The following is a 19,342-nucleotide window of genomic DNA, read 5'->3' on the forward strand; positions in this document are numbered from 1 at the left end:
AACTGCCTTCGGTGTCTCAACAGAACAGTGATTTTTCTGCTTCAGCTAGAACACAGATGTCATGTACTGCTACTGCTGTTGTTTGGGGTGTATCCATACTACTGCTGCCCCCTTGGAACCTCACTGAAATTCAGTAATATTTCCAACGTTTCCCTTTGATTATGGATTAGTCCCAGGGACATAAAAGTATTCATTCCCTTCAGGTAGTCATGATTCCTTTGGTGAACTGACTGAGCTTAAACTCAGTGTTGCTCCTGTTCAGAAAAGTGGTATGTGATRCAGGATCAATTGAAATCTTTCTTTGGATCAATTTATCCCATGTGGCTCCACCTCTGTGGCCTTCTCGCTACCAAAAACAAGGCCATGCAAAACCAAGGCAGGGATGCTCCTGGCTTTGCTGTAGGCTTGCTCTCACAGCAAAATGTGCTTGACTACATTAAKGTGCAAAGCAGCCTGCAGCTACTCTTCATATTCAACTGTTGGAGCCSTAAGTCCCCTGGGCTAATTTTTTCACAGAGCATCTGCTCAGTGGCRTGTTCAAATCTGCCTTAGAATGTTGGAAAAGCTCTCTGTATGCTTATGGGTAAGTAATTTGCCCTCACTATGAGTCATTKAAAAATATTTCACTGTCCTTGTGAAATATTTGAGTGAACAGTCAGAGGGATCTGTGACCAAACCCTTTACCTTTGTCAAAATTCCTTGGAGCATTGTCTGGCAAAACTAGGGGACCTTTCTGGATTAGGGTGCCACTGGCAGGCAGTGATAACACTACCATAATTTTCTACATCAGTAACAAGTGACTTGTGTGAGGGGAGAACAGTTCAATGTGTACCATTAAGTGCCTCAAAGTGATATGACTTGTAATTGATGTCTGTTGCTATTTGTAGTAGCAAAGTGGTAAAACTACTTGTTGGTTAAGCAGAATTTGGGCAGCTTAWTCATTAACTCCTTTAAAACTCCGGTCAGCATTGGTCTGTCAGAATCTGGGGCAGATCTGCTTCAATTTATCCACRTATTAAAAATTGCAGCAGAAATTTCTCTGTATGTTCCTTAATGATAGAGTTCATTACTGAGGATAATGGATAACTTTGTTAAAAAATTCTCTGAAGAAGGAAGGAAGTCAAAAGACTAGCAGTTACTTACAGGGGTGTGCTAAGTTAAAAAAAAATTATTGACTTAAGGAAATTATTTACCTAGTTTCAAATGAGTCTGCATGTACATTCTAACAGCGGAGATACTTGTGCCTTACTTGGTAAGATTTACGTTTTTTCCTGTGTGGTATTCATGGAGGGTGTGCTCTGTCCATTCTAGCTTGGTGTTTGGCATACAGGAGAGAACATACCACCACCTGTTCATTGTCCCTCTGCTGACTGATGAGTCTTGTTCTTGATCTGCTTTTGGTTTTGTATTTTTTTTTTTGAAGTCTTTTTTCCATCATCTGAACCTGGAAGTCTGCCCTAATCTTTCAAATACTTTGTGACATAGGAGCTCACTCCTGAATTTCATTTGGGAATGGTCATGCCAAATTGTTTTGATCTCATTACCTGTGAAGACCTCTGGCAAGCTTTATTCAGGAACTATCTGGTTAAAAGATCATGGATAAAGTGTCCACTCTCATCCTCCTTTTCTTCAAATCTTGCTATTTTCTCTGAGACACTGAGCCCACCTGCTCAGGGGCTCTTAGCCAACAGAGCCATCAGCTCAGGGTCATGTCGTGTCACTGCAGTTTAACCCACAGGCCATTCTTGATGCCACATTCCCTTCACATGCATTATCTACCATGAATGCCCATCACAAGACCCTCAAGGAAAGTGCCATCCACAGAGAAATCTTACCCTCAAAGATAGCATGGGAATTCKTAAGAGAAAATCAAGTATGCATTCCCCTAGAATCTTCTCCTGAAGGGATGATGTTTTATCTCACCTTTTGACCACCTTGGCCTATTTTGCATAGTTTCTGTCTGTAGCTGACATTGTTAAATTTGACTCCTAACAATATTGAGTTCATTTTTTCAAACTGGACTGGTAAAGATGGTAGGGAGTGTGCCAGACCTCTTTTCTCTGCCTGCAACTTTCACATCAATTGGAATGTGATTGCCGTGTTATCTGTCATATTGGAAGCATATTATACCTTATGTTTGAGCCTGGATATGTTGCTCAGGGTGTTCAGTTAAGTTTGTCTCCCTGCTACTTCCCAACTAATCATTTCTRTTCTTTTACCAGGATCCTTCTCATGTCCTTTCTTTGACAGGAGCTAGCACTCCTGAATCCGAAAGTTGTAAATCCCTATATTCTCTAATCATTCAAAGGCTGGTTCCTAGAAACAGTGCTGCTGCAGCAGCTACTTTCTTAACACTCAAGCAGAAAAACTTCAGGTTGGTACCAAACCTTGGGCTTCTGCAGTGGACAGTGTCATGTTCTGGATTGTGACTGCATTCAGTACCTTTTCTAGAAGTTTGGGRAGACAGTTCCAGTTTCTTAAATGACAGCATGCTCACACTGTCTCCAGCCCGTGGATCTCTTGGATTTCATTGTGTCCATGTCTGAGCAAATGTTTGCCCAGGTTATGGTAGTTATCACAATTCATCTTTACTGCAGAGGGATCTGTTTTCTTTCACCTCAGTGGAAGGAGTTGTTACAGAAAACTTGATGAAACCTTCAGTTTTTTTCCTTATATTCTGAGTTAATAGCACCTCTTTTCCACTCAGCCCTTAGAATTTATCATATTCATCAATTCTGTGTTCCACACGGCTTCAGTCTGTCACACARTGGCACAACAACCACTGCAGAGCAGCTCTTGGAGACCTGTGCCAGGGTGCCCTTGGAATGGGATGCTTTCTTCCAATTTAAATGTTATATTTTGGATGTTTGTGATCACCTCTAGAGTTTAGATTTATGTTCACTCCTCTAGTAAGTTGTCCTTTCCAGAGGAGCAGAAAGAGATTCAGGTCTGCATTTGATATCCCCATATGCTGTTTTTTCTCAAAGATAAGGTTTCTCTGGAAACCCTGCAAATACCTTCCACAGCAATTCCAGAGGCATTTTATCCTGGCATTTTAGTATTTYTCCTAAGGCTTCATTGCTTCTAGAAGAGAAGTTCTAACTAAAGACTGCAGTGCAAGGGTAGCCATTGTACATGGAACCACTATGAAAACTGGAAGGGGAACAAGAGAGCACTTCACCTTCATCAGTACCTTTGGTTACAGTCTTCTGCTGTGTAGGCCSCTGGAATTCTTCTTGCATTCCTGCTGTGCTAGTCTTGAAACATCCAGTGCTGAATCCAGTCTTTGGTAGGGCATCAGTGTAGTCCTTTGCACAGCAGGATTCTCATCCTCTGCCAGGATACTCCGTGGCAGGTTTGACTGCTGCAAGTCACCATCTGTCAGAATGTACATGTGGACTCATTTGAAGAAAGAAAGCTTTCTTAGCAGGGATCTGTGTTCTTTGTGACGTGCAGTCCACATGTACATTCCCATCCCATCTGCTTTTCCCTTCTCTTTAATTCTTTTTCAGATGCAATGCTGTTGAGAGAGACTGAAATGGTGGTAGATGCACTCTTTTGTATGTCACACATGAAGCAGGAAAAGGAGGAGAAGCGAGAGTAGAGGCTCCACAGATACTGCAGAAGGGCAGCCTTGCAGTATAACCTGGCAGGGCAGAGCTGTGCCTGCTGTTAGAATGTACCTGTAGACTACCTGTATCATACATTGGTTACGGGTAAGTAGTTTTTTTTTGTTTTATCAGGGTAACAGTGTTGTCCTTGGGCTTCATGGAGCATCATTTAGGGACTGCAGTTTAGTTCTTCCATGTTTGTGAATGCAGTGAGGGTTTATGTTTGTGTATGCTCACAAACAGTGCTTCCTTGAGTTATTAACACTTCACTTTGCATCATTGTGTAAGTGTTACGCACAGAGTTCTGAAATTAGCCCAGGTTATTTCCTGTCGTAATAAACTATTTCATCAGTTCCTGTTTACTATKAAGTTTTATTTTTTTCCTCCCAAACTGCAAAATGTGGTGTTTTGTATGACTGGTAGTTCCTACTGTAGATTTTAATTCCAGCCATCTAGGTCGCATGTGTAATATCCATCAACTTACTAATTTGTACCGGAATTTGAGTAGAATCTCTTTACTTGGTCACCCAGGGTTATCATTGCATGGTTCCAAACAATTACTAGTAACTGCTAGTTGTTCTGGTAGGTAATTTTTATGAAACCAAGGTAATTTAGAGGTTGATCTATTGGTAGGGTGAATAATWGTCTCACCTGTTCAGACCTAAGATGTTGACAATTGGAAGACTCCTGTAAGATTTGAAAATGTATCTATTTTACTAGCAGGTAGCAGAGTTGGCTTTGCCATGTTTATTTTGTATCAACATGGGTAGATTTATTGATTTCTTTCTTGATCTTAAGTCCTAAGTGCTAAATCCATTGTGCAGCTGATGTGGAGGCTGTGAAGAAAAGAAACATTGCATTTGTGAACTTAAATCTTGGAGAACACACTGCACAGGCTGTCAAGAAGCTAAAGGGAGCTCTCTCACATGCTGTGTTTTTGCTGTAGCTGATGAATAATTGATATTAAAACCTTTATCTATCAGCAGCAGAACATCACAAGTATCAGCTGCTGGAGCACACTTAACACTGTGGTTCTGTGTTCTTCTTACTTGCAGCCAACATGTGTGTTGTGAARGTGGATGGGACTCCTTATCTGTGYAAAGCTGATGAGGTTGGAGAAATATGTGTGAATTCAGGAGCAACTGGGACAGCATATTTTGGCCTCCTCGGAATCACCAAGAATGTATTTGAGGTTCGGATTTCTTTGTAATTGTTACATTTCTAGTATTTCTTCTTGCAAATAGACTTATTTATTCCTTGAAGGCCCTCTGTCTTTTTTTATTATGTGTATGTGTGAGTGTGTGTGTGTGTGTATGGTTTGGTTATTGTTTGGTTTGGTTTGGTTTTTTAGTTAGTTAGGCAGAAAAACCTGGCCAGGTACACTTTGCTTCATTCATAGAATCATAACAAGATATTCTGTCTCTTATAACCAAAAATACCAAGTGTCATCTGCAGTCAGTCAGCTGTTCCTGGATTTCACAATCCACTGTAGTGCCTATGTGAGCATTTATATTTATTTTAGCTCTGAATTAACACAGTGGTCTTAAGTGCAGTTACCTGAAGGCATTTCAATCTTTCTGCCCATATTTTCCTTGCAGTGGTACCCCATTTAATGTTTTCTGACAATAAAGCAGTGAAAGTCCTTATCAGTCCAGTGAGTGTCTGAATCCTTCTCCTTTCAGGCCATCCCAGTGACAGCAGCTGGCGTGCCTGTATCAGACCAGCCCTTCACAAGAACAGGATTACTTGGCTTTGTGGGTCCTGTAAGTGTGAACAAGCCCCTGGTGCCCTACTATGTCCTGACTCCAGCTCTAAAGTGATGCTTCTGAATTCAGCAGGAGTTTTTGTCAGGGCACTGACCTCCTGTAGATCTCGGGAGTGCTGTTGGCTTGAGTCAGGCATGTATTGCCCAGAGTGAGGTTTTTCTGTTCTGTGTCTAATCCTTCCTTCTTTTCAGGACTATTTGGTGTTTGTGGTAGGAAAATTGGATGGCTTGATGACAGTTAGTGGCCGCAGGCACAACGCAGATGATGTGGTAGCCACCGCGTTGGCAGTTGAACCCATGAAGTTTGTCTATCGGGGAAGGTGAGTGTACTAAAAACTTCAGCACTGCTGATTGAGCTTTGTCACTCCTTTTTTAACCCACAGACTGTAATCAAATGACACAGCATACACAGGAGCAATGCATGGGAACTTGTTCATGTGTGTTTTGTAGGAAAGTTGGCACTAGGTTGTGAATTTGGCTGTCCCTGCYAACTTGAAAAACAAATACTGACACCCTGCTTCAGGCATAACAGATTTTAAACTACTTTCACACAGTATAAAGTAGATCTCTAAGTATCTGTTTAAAACTTCTTTCAAAGCTTCTCTTAMGATGGTCTAAAGAAGCTCATATGCCAGATGTAAAGCACCTTTGTCCCCCTGAGCCTTTTGGGTGGCTGAGGGAGGAACTGTGCAGCCTGTTCCAAAGAACAAACTAGGCTGCTGAAGGACCCTCAAAGATAGTGTGTTGTATCATCAACCTGAGTGCTCTTCAGTGGTCCATGGCTCAATGTCCAGATCAACAATTACCACAAGGAACCCACGTCTTCTAAATTTTTCTGTGATTTTGTGATGATCTGGCATGAATAATGCTTGTGTGTGTGAAACAGTGTCATGAGAGTTGCAGCCACTCCCGTGTGATGATGAGCCATGCACTGTTCATCATATGTTGCATCCTATCATTCTTCTGTCCTTTGTGTTTTAGGATAGCAGTGTTTTCTGTGCCCGTTTTGCATGATGATCGGATAGTGCTTGTGGCAGAGCAGCGCCCTGACGCCTCAGAGGAGGATAGTTTTCAGTGGATGAGCAGGGTTCTACAGGTAGTCAGTCTGTCCTTTTCTCTTTCCAGGTGAATAAGGCTGATGCATGAAATTAGAATATTAGAGCATCTGGGTTTTTTTTTTTTCCTCTTAAGCAAAACCTATCAGTGTAACCACAGAGAGCTGTAATAAGCTATTTTTTTAGGGTTGAGAATTAACAGAATTTTGTAAAAAATAAGACTTTGTTTCAGAATGTTTTTTTTAACTTCCTACTACTATGATTCTCAAAGGCCTAAGGGTGATGGATTTTCCGTGGGTTAATGCTACATATCTCTTCTGATTTCATACTGAGAGTTACCTCTGAAAATATTCCCAACTATTCTGCCAAGTATCAGAACAACCTCTGGAAGCTTTTTATCACTAACAATCTTATTCTAGGTCTGCAACAAGAAGTATTAAAAGTGTTTTTTCATAATTATTTTACTGTATGTCCTTGGGGGTGAARGACAGGAAGAAGGAGAACTGTGGTAGATTTGCATTAATGGATTTTAGATTTAATCAGTTCTAAGGAATTAAAAACAGAGGGATCAATTATGGTAAGGGGACAACTAAAGGGAAGGATCCGAAGAACAACTTAAGGGAAGTTTGCTCTTAAGAGTAAGGCAGTTGGATAATAATGGTTTCTGTCTTAATTTCAGCTTTCTAATTTTTTTGGAAGGAGTATCTACTAACAGGCTTTTTCATTGGAGAAAATATTTTTTTTTCTCTTTTTAGAAGTGTCATAGCTAAAATAGACACTTTAGCTTTAGGCAGCAAAGAGGCTTCCCTCCTAAATTTTGTGAGTTTTATGTTCTACTGTGCTTTTGTGATTGTGCCATACATGCTAAATTTGCTGTGATATAATTTTGGCTTTTGAAAATCTCTGCACTTTTTGCCCATTTTTAAGAGCCTTTCCTAATCCCTGATGTGCAGGTGGCATCCCCTTGGTAGAGGGCACAAGCAAAGTCCTGGGTCTGCTCCTGCTCCCATTGAAGTCATGGCACAGCTTCTATGAGTTCAGTGAGTGCAGAATTGGACCCTTTATTTGCAAATTGCGGTGCAAGTAAAAATTTTAATGTTGTAGATGACTTGAATTCAAATTCTTGCTCTAGCTACATCCCAGTTGATAATGTGGAATGTTTTGGTTTCTTTTTTTTTTTTCCTTTCTGTGAAGGCAATTGATAGCATTCACCAAGTGGGTGTGTACTGCCTTGCCTTGGTGCCAGCCAACACTTTGCCAAAGGCTCCACTTGGAGGAATTCATATTTCAGAAACRAAGCAGCGCTTTTTGGAGGGTGCTCTGCATCCTTGTAATGTCTTGATGTGTCCCCACACCTGTGTTACCAACCTGCCCAAGCCTCGACAGAAACAGCCAGGTGAGGAAAGCAGAATATGTGCTAATTCTGCCAGATGTGTGTCATACAGGGCACCTGCAGGCTGAATTATTGCTTGTTCCTTAGGTTGTTTTTCCTCATTCTGCTCTGTTCTTTCCAAAATGCAGATGTTGGCCCTGCGTCCATGATTGTAGGAAACCTTGTAGCAGGCAAGAGGATTGCACAAGCCTCTGGGAGAGATGTGAGCCAGCTGGAGGATAATGACCAGGCAAGAAAGGTGACACTGGGGTCCTGGTATTATTAAATACTTGAATTAGCTTATTCAGAATGAGAGAAGACCAGGTATGATATTCTGTTGAAAGTAAACCTGAGGCATTTTGAGTGAATCTGAGTGTCTCCTTTCTTCCATTTCAGTTCCTGTATTTAGCAGATGTTCTTCAGTGGCGAGCTCAGACAACTCCAGATCATCCACTCTTCCTTCTGTTGAATTCCAAGGTGAGATGCACTTTAGATCATACTTGGAGATTGAGATTAAAACAAAGGATTATTTAGATTCTAAGAAAATTCCATCTAGAAGTCTCTTCCTGAAATGCTGCAGATTATTTTAATGWAGCAGACAAAAATTGCTAGTTAGTAAGCAGCATAAATTTTTCCACTTCTGAAATTTTATGCCATATCTTTTATTCCACATCTGGAATTTCAGTAGGCATTCTGCCTAGCTTAAAACATTGCTATAATTGCATTTCCTGCTGGAACATAACATATTAATGGAAGCCATTATTCTGTCTTTGTTCCTGAGCACAGAGGAAACTGTAAGTCAGAAATTGAAGGTTTCCTGATTAGAAGATCTAGAGSCTAAGTAGAAAGCCCTTGGGACATCTTTGGAGTCAAATTTTCCAGGAGCATTCTCACACCCTGCAGGGTACACTGATGCCTTGTCCTGGGCTATGCTTTGCCCTCAAAAAGGATGGCACTTACAGTGCCAGTAACAGCCCAGGGACATATTTGATCTGCCTTGTGTTGTGCTGTACTGCAGGCAGAGGTCTTGAAGAAAGTCCAGTAGCAGTTTTTGGGAAGTGAAGGATTTGCCTTTGTGGGTCTCATTCAGAGAGGCAAAAGAGTTCCAACTTTTAACTTTTCTTTTGAGACTGTGATTTAGCAAAAGAAATTGTTTCAGCATTGTTATTGATTAGTTGCTTTATTGTCTCAGAGTTAAGAGGATTTTGAAGAAAGTTTTCTAGTATGAAGCAGCCCCTTCCCAGGTCACTTTGTTCAGGCAGGTTTACCCTTGACAGGGAGACTCTGCCAAAGGAAWCACAAAACTTGGGCACAAAGAAATTACCTGTTGGTGAACACCTGTTTTAAATAGCTGGGGACTAATGAGCTACAGTGCTACATGTTGGTGTGTTCACATCTGTCCAGGAGAAACCCTTTTGGTACACACCTTTTCACATCAGTATCCAAATCACTGAACCAATGCTGTTCCTGTAAAGGTTTCTGCTGTCACTTGTCCCCTGTGCAGGGCACTGTAGCCAGCACTGCCTCGTGCATCCAGCTGCACAAGAGAGCAGAGAGAGTGGCAGTGGCACTGATGGAGAAGGGGCGGCTGAACGTCGGTGACCACGTGGCCCTGGTTTACCCTCCAGGTAAAGCAACACAGCAAAAACCACAATCACACAGCACAAGAAAAGGAGTTCTGTCTGTTCATTGGATTGGAATAATTTTTTCTAACTCTTAAATGCAAGACATGTTAAACTGGGTGTGGCCAAGAGCCACCTGTTGATTTGAAGATATACTTGTGACATGCCTCTTAATAACATAAATCAGTGTATATTTTGATTTTGGTGAAAGAGTTCAGCCTGTTGTTCTGAAAAAATGGCTTTAATTTCACAAATATCCTTTCCAGGAGTAGACTTGATAGCAACTTTCTATGGCTGTTTGTATGCTGGCTGTGTTCCCATCACTGTCCGCCCACCTCATCCGCAGAACCTTGCTACCACTCTGCCCACTGTCAAAATGATTGTAGAGGTAAGTATGAGACGTTCCTCTCCTCGTACTTTTGGGGAGTGTGGAATGGTTGATGCARCCTGATTAATTGCTTTGGCATGGTCAGTGTAAAATAAGCTAGAAAATAAATACTCAGTGGGCTGTGGCTGAGTCACTAATGACTTCTTCARAAACTTATTTCAAGTGGTCTTTTATTGTCGTGATTTATTTTGGTTTGTTTCAAATTATTTTCTTCATCTCTTCATCTTACTGGTTATCTCATCTGGATGGATATGACATGACTTTGAGCATGCATTCCCTGGTTTTTATCAATGGTTTTAWTGCTGTGCCTTTTGCAGGTCAGTAAGTCTGCATGTATACTGACCACCCAAGCTATAATGAAACTGCTCAGGTCCAAGGAGGCTGCAGCAGCTGTAGATATTAAAACATGGCCCACTATTTTGGATACAGGTATGGTAGCCAAAATGGAAATCGTTTGAAGAGTGTTGTATTTATTTTGCTACACCGTAACTGCCTGATTGAGTGGATGTGTTGTGCATTGCATTAAAATAGCTGTCCAGAAACTATAGGAAGGATCTGGTGGTAATGCTGTAAAGAATGTAATTTTGTCCTGTGCCTGTTTCCCAAAATAATATGGCACTCTTCTCTTCTTATGTATTTTGAATAGATGATATGCCTAAAAAGAAACTGGCTAGTGTTTTCAGACCTACGTCTCCAGATATGCTGGCATACTTGGACTTCAGTGTGTCTACTACTGGTATATTAGCAGGAGTAAAGGTAGAGTAACAGGAGATAATTGTATTTTATTTCCTTACATTTATAAAGGAATATGTGAAACCGTTTTTTTAGAATCAAGTCTCTGAGAGCTCCTGTTTCCTTCTTGCAGATGTCACATGCAGCTACAAGTGCCTTATGTCGCTCAATAAAGCTCCAGTGTGAGCTGTACCCATCCCGACAGATTGCCATCTGCCTGGACCCCTACTGTGGCTTGGGCTTTGCACTGTGGTGCTTGTGCAGGTATGGCTCTGGAGCTCTCCTCACATGTGTCCAGCCTTCTCCAGAACCCCAGGGAACAGGCATTGGTGAAACCATCAAAGAAACCCAACTTAACCATTTTATCAGTAGTTCAGGAAGCACTTTTTGTGCTAAGAAAATCCATTTAAATCAGTTAGGGACTTGAGTAACTTCAAGTTTGCAAGTGGAATTAATTGGACACCAAAATCAAGGGGAAAAAAAGGACTTCACTGTCTGTTTCACATTGATTAGGTAAATCCTTTTAAAGTCTTTTGAGATTAAACCACATGTTTTGACAAGACCTTTAGGATGCTGACTGCAAGATTGGTATGCCGTAAGAAATACTGCTAAAGGAAGCAGATAAATGTTTCTTAAAATGAGTGAGTCCTGACYTGATTCAACCAGATAACTACTCTAATGCAGCACAATTCACAAAGCTACAATTTTTTTTTGCCTTTTAGAACATATCATGTTAATTAATTAATAGAATTCTCATGTTCCTATTGCTTTCTGTCCCCAGTGTATATTCAGGTCACCAGTCCATCCTGGTGCCTCCTCTGGAGCTGGAGAGCAATGTGTCTCTGTGGCTGTCTGCTGTCAGCCAGTACAAAGTGCGTGTCACCTTCTGCTCATACTCYGTGATGGAGATGTGCACCAAAGGCCTTGGGGGACAGACTGATTTTCTCCGGGTGAGTGGGCTTCATTTTCCACRTACTGACATAAACATACATGTGTCTTTCCAAAATTCTTCATTTTGGCTTGGAGAAGATGAGTTTTTAAATGTTTCCTTGAGAGCCTTTCATTATGACTTGACTTTTGGGGAGTGTTGAAACTGTTGGARGATTCAGCTCCCATGTTTCAGTGGAGGCAAAAAAAAAGTCTTACATTTTCAGTTTTAGTTATTTGTGCAACCTCTGTGCTGCTGGATGTTTTTGTGATTTTGGGTGAAATACATAGCAAGCCTATCAACTTGTGTGTGTCTGAGACAAGRAAAAATAACAACATCAAACAAATCCCAAAGTAAACACCAAAAGGAAAAATCCCAAAGCCTCACCAACCCCAAAAAACTTCACCCAGAGCAGCCACAAGAAAAAGCTCCCCTAAAACTCAGCAWGTCTCACTTTCAGATATCACTAAATTCCTGAAKTGTTGAGTTCTGAAATGKSTATAATGTTCCCCAGCCCTGGAARTGTTCYAGGCTAGGTTGGATGGGGCTTGGAGCAGCCTGATCTAGAGGAAGGTGTCCCTRCCCATGCAGAGGAGCTGGAATGAGATGRGCTTTAAGGTTCCTTCCCATGCAAAGCATTCTATATGTTTCTTTGATTCCTAACAACAGCAATTACACCCTTATACATCTATTTCTTTTTGAGGGAAATCTTTTCATTCAGATTTAATTTCTGTGAAGAGGAAGGGGCATTCCTACAGCTGTAGTATCTTGGCTGCTCGGGATTCCAAGAGTGTGTCAGAGTGTGTCACACTGAGAATGTGTGGCAGCTCCTTCACAAAAAAGTGGCTGTATTGTGTGTTCTCGATAGTGACAAAAAAAACCCCTGTCTCTGTTTTCCCTGGGCCTCACCAAAGGGAAACCTGCCCCACAGCCAGTTGCTCCAGGWTCACATTCAGGTTGAGAGGAGCTGATGATCTCTGGAATACCTGAACTGTGCCATGCTGGGATCAAGCAGGTCTCTGGCRAGCCCAGCCCTGTGGCAAAATGAGATTTCAGGGGTTTTCACTCAAAATGCTGAGTGGCTGTGTTGCAGCTACACAGTGTCTGTGGTGTTAAACCAGTTCATGTCTTACTCTARTGATTTTAAAGCCCTTCTGTTGCACAAATAAAACGTTTTTTTTCTAGAATTGCTGCCTTTGAAGTTACAATGTTGTTCTCTCCCCCTGCTCTSTCAGATGAAGGGGGTTAACCTGTCCTGCGTGCGCACCTGCATGGTGGTGGCAGAGGAGAGACCRAGGATCACCCTCACCCAATCTTTCTCCAAGTTATTCAAAGACCTGGGCCTCTCTGCTCGTGCAGTGAGCACAACCTTTGGGTGCAGGGTCAACGTTGCAATTTGCTTGCAGGTGAGATTAAACTGCTTGTTCCTTACGCAGAATCTCTGGGAACTTGGTAGAAAATCATGTTCAGCTTRATGGATTTCTTTTTCTACTGAAMTRGAGCTTTATTGCTTGCTTGCTTYATCACCAAGTTAAATAAGCTTTTTRGKAAGATATTTAATATTATGTTGATTATGATAATTTCATTATTTGTACTAATTGACAAGTTGACTTGCTTTTCTAATCCAGAGGGTCASTACTAAGAAACTTGATTCCTTCCTACYAYRCAGGAGCAGTATTAAATAAACAGCWTCCTRTTCATAAATATTACATTACAAGCASTGCTGTTTCAGCTTTTGTGTGATTCAGATTTTGTCTTGTTTTGTGTAATGTGGAATTAAATGGAAGACAGAATTCTTCAAATAAGACCCRGAAAACTGACACAGTTGGGAGGATTTTTGACTTTTAAAGGTCTCAAATGAGTATTATCAACATGCAAGTATTTTTGTCTCACCTTTTGTGAGAGCTGGACTATTATTTTACTTAAAAGTATAAAATTGCAAGCTTTGAGGAGGAGGATATGCTCACAAAGTACTCAGCCCTGCTTCACAGTCTGGAGATAATGACATGCTGTGGGCCAGAACCACCTTGGGCAGTTTAGTATTCAGCTGATAATAATCTTTTATGTGTAATTCAACTAGATTAAGTCTAACTTTCCTTAATATTTCTTTTCCAGTCAGGAGATTAAAAAAAATACATATTCAAAAATACATATTTCAAAACTTACCTGAAAAATCAGGTATTAAGTAAGCATGGACTAAAAAATGGGAAAGCACCCTAGGGTTTGTAGGATGCTTGAGTTAATAATTAAAGTGCTCAGGTTTCAGATGAGGCAGTATTTGTRTGGGGAGTATCTTAGGGAGCACATGGATTGAGTATGTGTAATTGTAAATTTAATTCCCAATTTTACTTGTATAAATTACATTTAATAAAATATTCTATGAAATTTCTGCTGTACTTCTGCAAAACTTCATTTTTCCTTTTTTCTTCTTCCTGGTGCCCATTASATGAAGAAAAGCCTTTTTTCCTCTCAGAATATATTAGTGTTCTRTGTTTCCTGCAAAAGAGATATTCTGGGACATGAATTACTTAAATATGTTGCCATTCACAATTGTTTCCTTAGTTTCTATAGTTTCTTTCACAATAAAAGGGAAAAGGATTTTTAACAAGACCAAGCTAAATGGTTATAAAGAAATAAGGTCAGAGTGATTTTATGAATCAGTAGATGGAAAAACAGGAAGGATACACATGAAATCAAAATCACTGCAAATTAAGATTTTTAATTCATTGAATGAAACATTTCAGTTGCCAAGTATGAATGAACAGCTTTTCAAATTGCCTGTGTGCATAAAAATTTCAAAAGCCTGTTTGGGATAAACGGAATACTGAATAGCAACATGAAAAGTGCTCCAAAAAAACCCCATGAGGAATGCAGGACTGCTGGGTAGTTAAGCTTCCTCTTCATTTTATTCCTTTTTCATCTCTGTTTTCGGTTTTTGAGCCCCTTTTTAGAGGGAGGGGTTTTCTACTTCTTTTCTCCCATTTTTCCAAAGTGATACCTGTATCAGACTTTTTTAATTAATTGGATTTAAATGAATGTAAATGAATGATCAAACTTTTGATACAAATTAGCAGGCARATGAGTACATGTCTTCCTACCCTGCTGAAATGGTTAACGGAGAAGGTGTTTCTGAAGCTGCAATCAGTCTTATAGGGGGAGAAGGGGTTTATTACAAAGYAATGTATGAGTTGACTTAGCCCTCTTTTGTTCATTATCTGTGACTTGCATGTTTCCCAAAGAAAYACCTAAAAGTGCCAAGCTCTTAAATAATCTGAAATGGAAATTCTCTTTTCATTCTAAAACAGTGTGAGTTTTGTTTTCTGTCTTATTGTGTGTATCTTGTGTTTCCAGTGCCTCTTTGTTTGTATTTCCTTTTTTTCCCCTTTCTCTCTGTTTCCTACACTTTGATGGCCTCTGTAACTTCTGTTTGTGGTGGTGCTGTCAGCCGAACAGGCTGGGCAAGCTGGCTGAACAGGTATAGTGATGCATGTGTGCTTGTCACRTCCCAAAGTCCATCTGATTCTGCAGTGTTAGGGACCAGGCCCACACAGGTTTATGCTCACATCCTTTTGCACTGGCTGTGTGCGTTTTAGAGCAGGTGCTTAGTCAAATGAAATCTTAAAAGCTGAATTTTAAATTTTAAAATAGTGCAAATTTAGAGTTATGTGTACTGCATACTTCACTTGTGCATTTATTGACTGATTCCATAAAAAGCAAAGGCTCTRTGGCAATCACTGTAGCAAGGGGGGCTACTTTACTCTATTTCTTGTGCACTAGGGAAGTGCTTTATAAGTGTCAGTAAAAAAGGGAGAGAAATTGGTGAAYTTAYGTGGCTGTGAGAATGAAAGYAGGATGCTGTGGCTTYTGTTGARTTTGTTTCTTCCTCTTATTCTTAGGGAACAGCAGGACCAGACCCAACAACAGTCTATGTAGATATGAGAGCACTTCGACATGACAGGTACAGTCTGTTTAAAGCATTAACTCTTTGATGGCTGTAGAGAAGAAACTTTAACCTCATTGCACTGGTTTGTTGAAATATCCTTGCCAGCAGCCAACTGACTCCCTGCCATTTTATATCCCTGTGCTGTGCAATTCCAAGATTTCTTCTCTCTAATAATCCTTTAGGTAGTGGAAATAGTTAGTCTCCCTTAGGTGTTTTTTTCCTTCAAACCGAAAGAACTGGGTTCCCTCAGCCTTCCTTGTGTCACTTAATTCCAGTTAGGCTGCTTGCTCTTTACTGTTTGTAATTCCTGCTGATSCTCTGCCATGGCTCAGTGTGACAGAGGTCCAGGAGAGTCCAGAAAAGAAGGAGAATTTAAAATGCTGGTGGGACTGCAACCTTCAGGCTTTCTTGCAAAAAGTTACTCATCTTTCTAGAGAGCAGAGTTACAGATTCTCAAAAGACAAATGGTCTGTGGGAATGCTAATAGGGAGGTTTTGAAGACAGCTAGAAACTTGTAACTGTAAGTTGTGAATAACTGAGAGTAACTGGGTGATTCATTGCAGCTCAGTGCAGCTAATGATGGGGTGGCAATGGATATACTGAAACACATGTGCTTAACTTGTGTTTAAAGTTTTTAAAGCTTTGTACAAATGTATCCTCTTATTTTCTCAGGGTGCGTTTGGTAGAGAGGGGTTCACCACACAGTCTGCCACTTATGGAGTCTGGGAAGGTGAGAGACCGAGTGTGATCCTTCCTCCTCACAGTATCACAGAGTGCTTTGGGTTGGAAAGGACTTTAAAGCTCATCCCATTCCAGTCCCTGTCTGCCATGGGCAGGGACACTTTCCACTAGATCGGGTTGCTCCAAGCCCCATCCAACCTGGCCCTGGACACTTCCAGGGATGGGGCAGCCACAGCTGCTCTGGACAACCTGTGCCAGGGCCTCCCCACCCTCACAGGGGAGGATTTCTCCCCAACATCTAACCTAAACCTCCTCTTTCAGTTTAAAGCCATTGTGACACTCATTAATTATGTCCTCATGGCCCTTATCTAGGCGTGGAGCTGCATCATCTGGATCTCAGTACAGAGTATGTGGGACAAGCAGAGCTATCAGAGTGTGTCCAGGAGAGCCTGTTATGATTGGGTAGTTAAAGTGAAGCCAGGTGCATCACATGAAGCAATAGAATAAGCTGCTACCACTGAAACAAATGAGAGGCTTTCATGTGGGAGGCATTTGGTTGGTGTGAAACAGCTGCTCAGAGTTAAAGTGATTTAACAAGTTAAACAACAGTGCTAGGAAGAGATGGTTGGTMTCTGTGGTGCAGAGAGAAGTAGTAAGGGAAGCACAGACTGTTAACTTCTAATTAACTTTTMTTTTAATTAATTCATATTCTTGACTTCTGTTTGCTTCTTATTCGAGATTCTTCCGGGAGTAAAGGTCATCATAGCACACACAGAAACCAAGGGACCTCTGGGAGACTCGCATTTAGGAGAGGTAAAGCTTTGGTGCTGTTGTATGATGTTTATCAGCAGTGATGTGATGCACTGATACCTCCTGTTAGATAAATGCCTTTTCCTGAGTGGGATGGCCAGGATCACCCTGGTGTGTGAGGGAACCCCGCAGAGAGCTTGTACTGTTTGCATTCCTGCAGACGTGGCTGCACAGCACCAGGGCACTTGTCCCTGTCGGCCTGGCAGCTAGAACAGGTAGGGATGTCCTCCCATCAGTGGGCAGCAGCAATAAGGTAATTTGCTGCTTGGTTTAACCTTTGTTTTGTAGGCATCTTTTGTTATGTAATAAGGTGCCTKGCTAATAGGTTAGGAGATGTTCCTTTCCAGTAAGCCAAATGCATGGTCATTTTTTAATGGCCTTTACCATCCCCCAATTGCATGTATATAAAACTCCTTTTCTCTGGTCAGAAGCTAATGATTTCAATAAAACTGGCATTTTGGAGTAGTCAAAATTACCAGTGAAACAGATCTTTAAAATCAATCAATGATGCTGTCTGTGTCTGGCAAAATAACTTACAAAAAAATCATGTTTACTCTGGTTTGGATTTGGTTTATCCTGTAGATATGGGTGAGTAGCCCACACAATGCTACTGGCTACTACACGGTGTATGGAGAAGAAGCACTGCACGCTGATCACTTTACTGCTCGCCTGAGTTTTGGGGACACTCAGACCCTGTGGGCTCGCACTGGCTACCTGGGCTTCCTGCGCAGRACAGAGCTGACTGATGCCAGTGGAGGTGAGAGGGAAACAGAGGGACAAGGGCTCCTGTGTCAGGCACCTCACGGGGAAGCTGAGCCAGCAAAGAGGAGGCTGTCCAGCAAGTTTTTGCTGACTTCCATCATGGAAGACTCCTAAATTAAAGAGGAGATGTTCTGTCATTCAGCACAGGCACCAGTGATTTTGCACCCTTTCAGAAGTCAAAGGTCCAGAGGATAAACTTTCCAGTAAAGAAATTGTTAAATCTTGGGGGGTTTTGATCTAAGCCAAGATGTCTAAATTTGGGAAAAGTTTMTCTTCCATCTGTTCTCTGTTGAGACAGAGTACAAAGTAGATAGAGCTCTTGATTATCATATATTTTTTTAAAAAAAATCAATCTCTGAACATCCTAAGGAAAGGAGTTTGTATGCTTTTAACTTAATARCAAATGCATTTTGCTGATTTTCTCTGATTTGACTTAAATGARTGATGGTGTTCACATGGATAGTGTCAGTGTCCTGACTGCTGCCACTAAATGATAATAAAAGCAAGTTTTTGTGCCTTGTAGCTTTCTGAAAAATCACATATTATGGAGATTTTTATCACATGGAGCAATGTCAGTTGTTGTTTAGCTTTTGAGAGGCTTTRTACAGTGAGTCAACATACAGTACACATGAAATAGAGCTTCCCAGCATGATTTTCACTTAAAGTGACACAATTCAGCAAAACAATAAAAGTGATAACAAAGAAAAAGCAAAGTAGAACTTAACAGATTTACAGGATGAATGTGGGGAGTCTGTCCTTCAGGAAGGATCTAGGAGAGCTGTGCTTATTTAACCTGGCAAAGCTAAGGCTGGGGAGAGGACAAAATTGTTCTTACTGTGGAAACTTAAGAAGTAAAATTTTGCTGGCATGAGGACAAATGGGTATAAGCTGATGTTAAAAGAAAAGAAGTTAAATTTGGAAATTGGAGAAGTGTTCAYATCGAGCAGAAGAGTTCTTTGGTAGGAATAGTGGAACAAAAAGAAGTTTCAATGGTGGATTTTGATTTGTGTTTATGAACTGAGGTTACATTACATGAGTAAAAGGACAGAATTGGATGACCCAGAAATTCTTTTCAGTGTGGTTTCATTTGCTTGGAGTCAATAGGCAGAAGTGCTACATGAGCCCTTAATTCTCTCCAAATGCTGGAGCTTGTMTTATAGACTCATTCCCCTAGGAAGCACTGGGAGCATATTGGAATAAGTACATACAAGTGACTGTCATGTGGATGTAATGATGTTGAAATGTGCTSTATTGCAGAGAGACACGATGCCCTGTATGTGGTGGGCTCTTTGGATGAAACACTGGAGCTCAGAGGAATGAGGTACCACCCCATTGACATAGAAACCTCTGTAATCAGGGCACACAAGAGCATTGCAGAATGGTAAGAACCTCAGCATTATTTTTCTGTATCATTTTATTTCTTCTAAAGCAGAAGAACTTGTAACTTCCTTGGCTCTGTTGGAATGTGCACATGTGGGTGTGGTAAACAATCTCAGGGATTTAATGGATGGTGTCTTCTCACCTGTATTATTCTCATTTGGCCCTAATGAGTGATATAATATATCATTGATGCTGGAGAGGACCTGCAGCCAAAGCATTCAGGTTTATTTGTACGCTTTGGGAGGTCTTTGTCTTTCTTTTAATAGCTTGTCTAGGTATTTTTTCCTCCCCAT

The 19,342-nt window shown here is 41.0% G+C and overlaps 1 protein-coding gene across 1 annotated transcript in view; it reads left to right on the forward strand.

Annotated features, from left to right (window-relative positions):
• Window positions 1-19,342, forward strand: part of DIP2A (disco interacting protein 2 homolog A) — a 78,320-nt gene that overhangs the window by 55,748 nt on the left and 3,230 nt on the right. The window contains exons 20-38 of the mRNA XM_057389797.1: window positions 4,667-4,803; window positions 5,294-5,374; window positions 5,569-5,696; window positions 6,358-6,472; window positions 7,626-7,827; window positions 7,953-8,062; window positions 8,200-8,280; window positions 9,308-9,431; window positions 9,692-9,813; window positions 10,131-10,242; window positions 10,460-10,569; window positions 10,679-10,809; window positions 11,327-11,495; window positions 12,709-12,879; window positions 15,370-15,431; window positions 16,089-16,146; window positions 16,836-16,910; window positions 17,490-17,664; window positions 18,927-19,050. Coding sequence (XP_057245780.1) covers window positions 4,667-4,803; window positions 5,294-5,374; window positions 5,569-5,696; window positions 6,358-6,472; window positions 7,626-7,827; window positions 7,953-8,062; window positions 8,200-8,280; window positions 9,308-9,431; window positions 9,692-9,813; window positions 10,131-10,242; window positions 10,460-10,569; window positions 10,679-10,809; window positions 11,327-11,495; window positions 12,709-12,879; window positions 15,370-15,431; window positions 16,089-16,146; window positions 16,836-16,910; window positions 17,490-17,664; window positions 18,927-19,050 — 2,287 coding nt within the window. The remainder of the gene's footprint in view (window positions 1-4,666; window positions 4,804-5,293; window positions 5,375-5,568; window positions 5,697-6,357; window positions 6,473-7,625; window positions 7,828-7,952; window positions 8,063-8,199; window positions 8,281-9,307; window positions 9,432-9,691; window positions 9,814-10,130; window positions 10,243-10,459; window positions 10,570-10,678; window positions 10,810-11,326; window positions 11,496-12,708; window positions 12,880-15,369; window positions 15,432-16,088; window positions 16,147-16,835; window positions 16,911-17,489; window positions 17,665-18,926; window positions 19,051-19,342) is intronic.

This window comes from Malurus melanocephalus, unplaced genomic scaffold, assembly GCF_030028575.1.
Source record: "Malurus melanocephalus ecotype Western Australia unplaced genomic scaffold, MMel_1.1 scaffold_20, whole genome shotgun sequence".
Taxonomy (NCBI): domain Eukaryota; kingdom Metazoa; phylum Chordata; class Aves; order Passeriformes; family Maluridae; genus Malurus; species Malurus melanocephalus.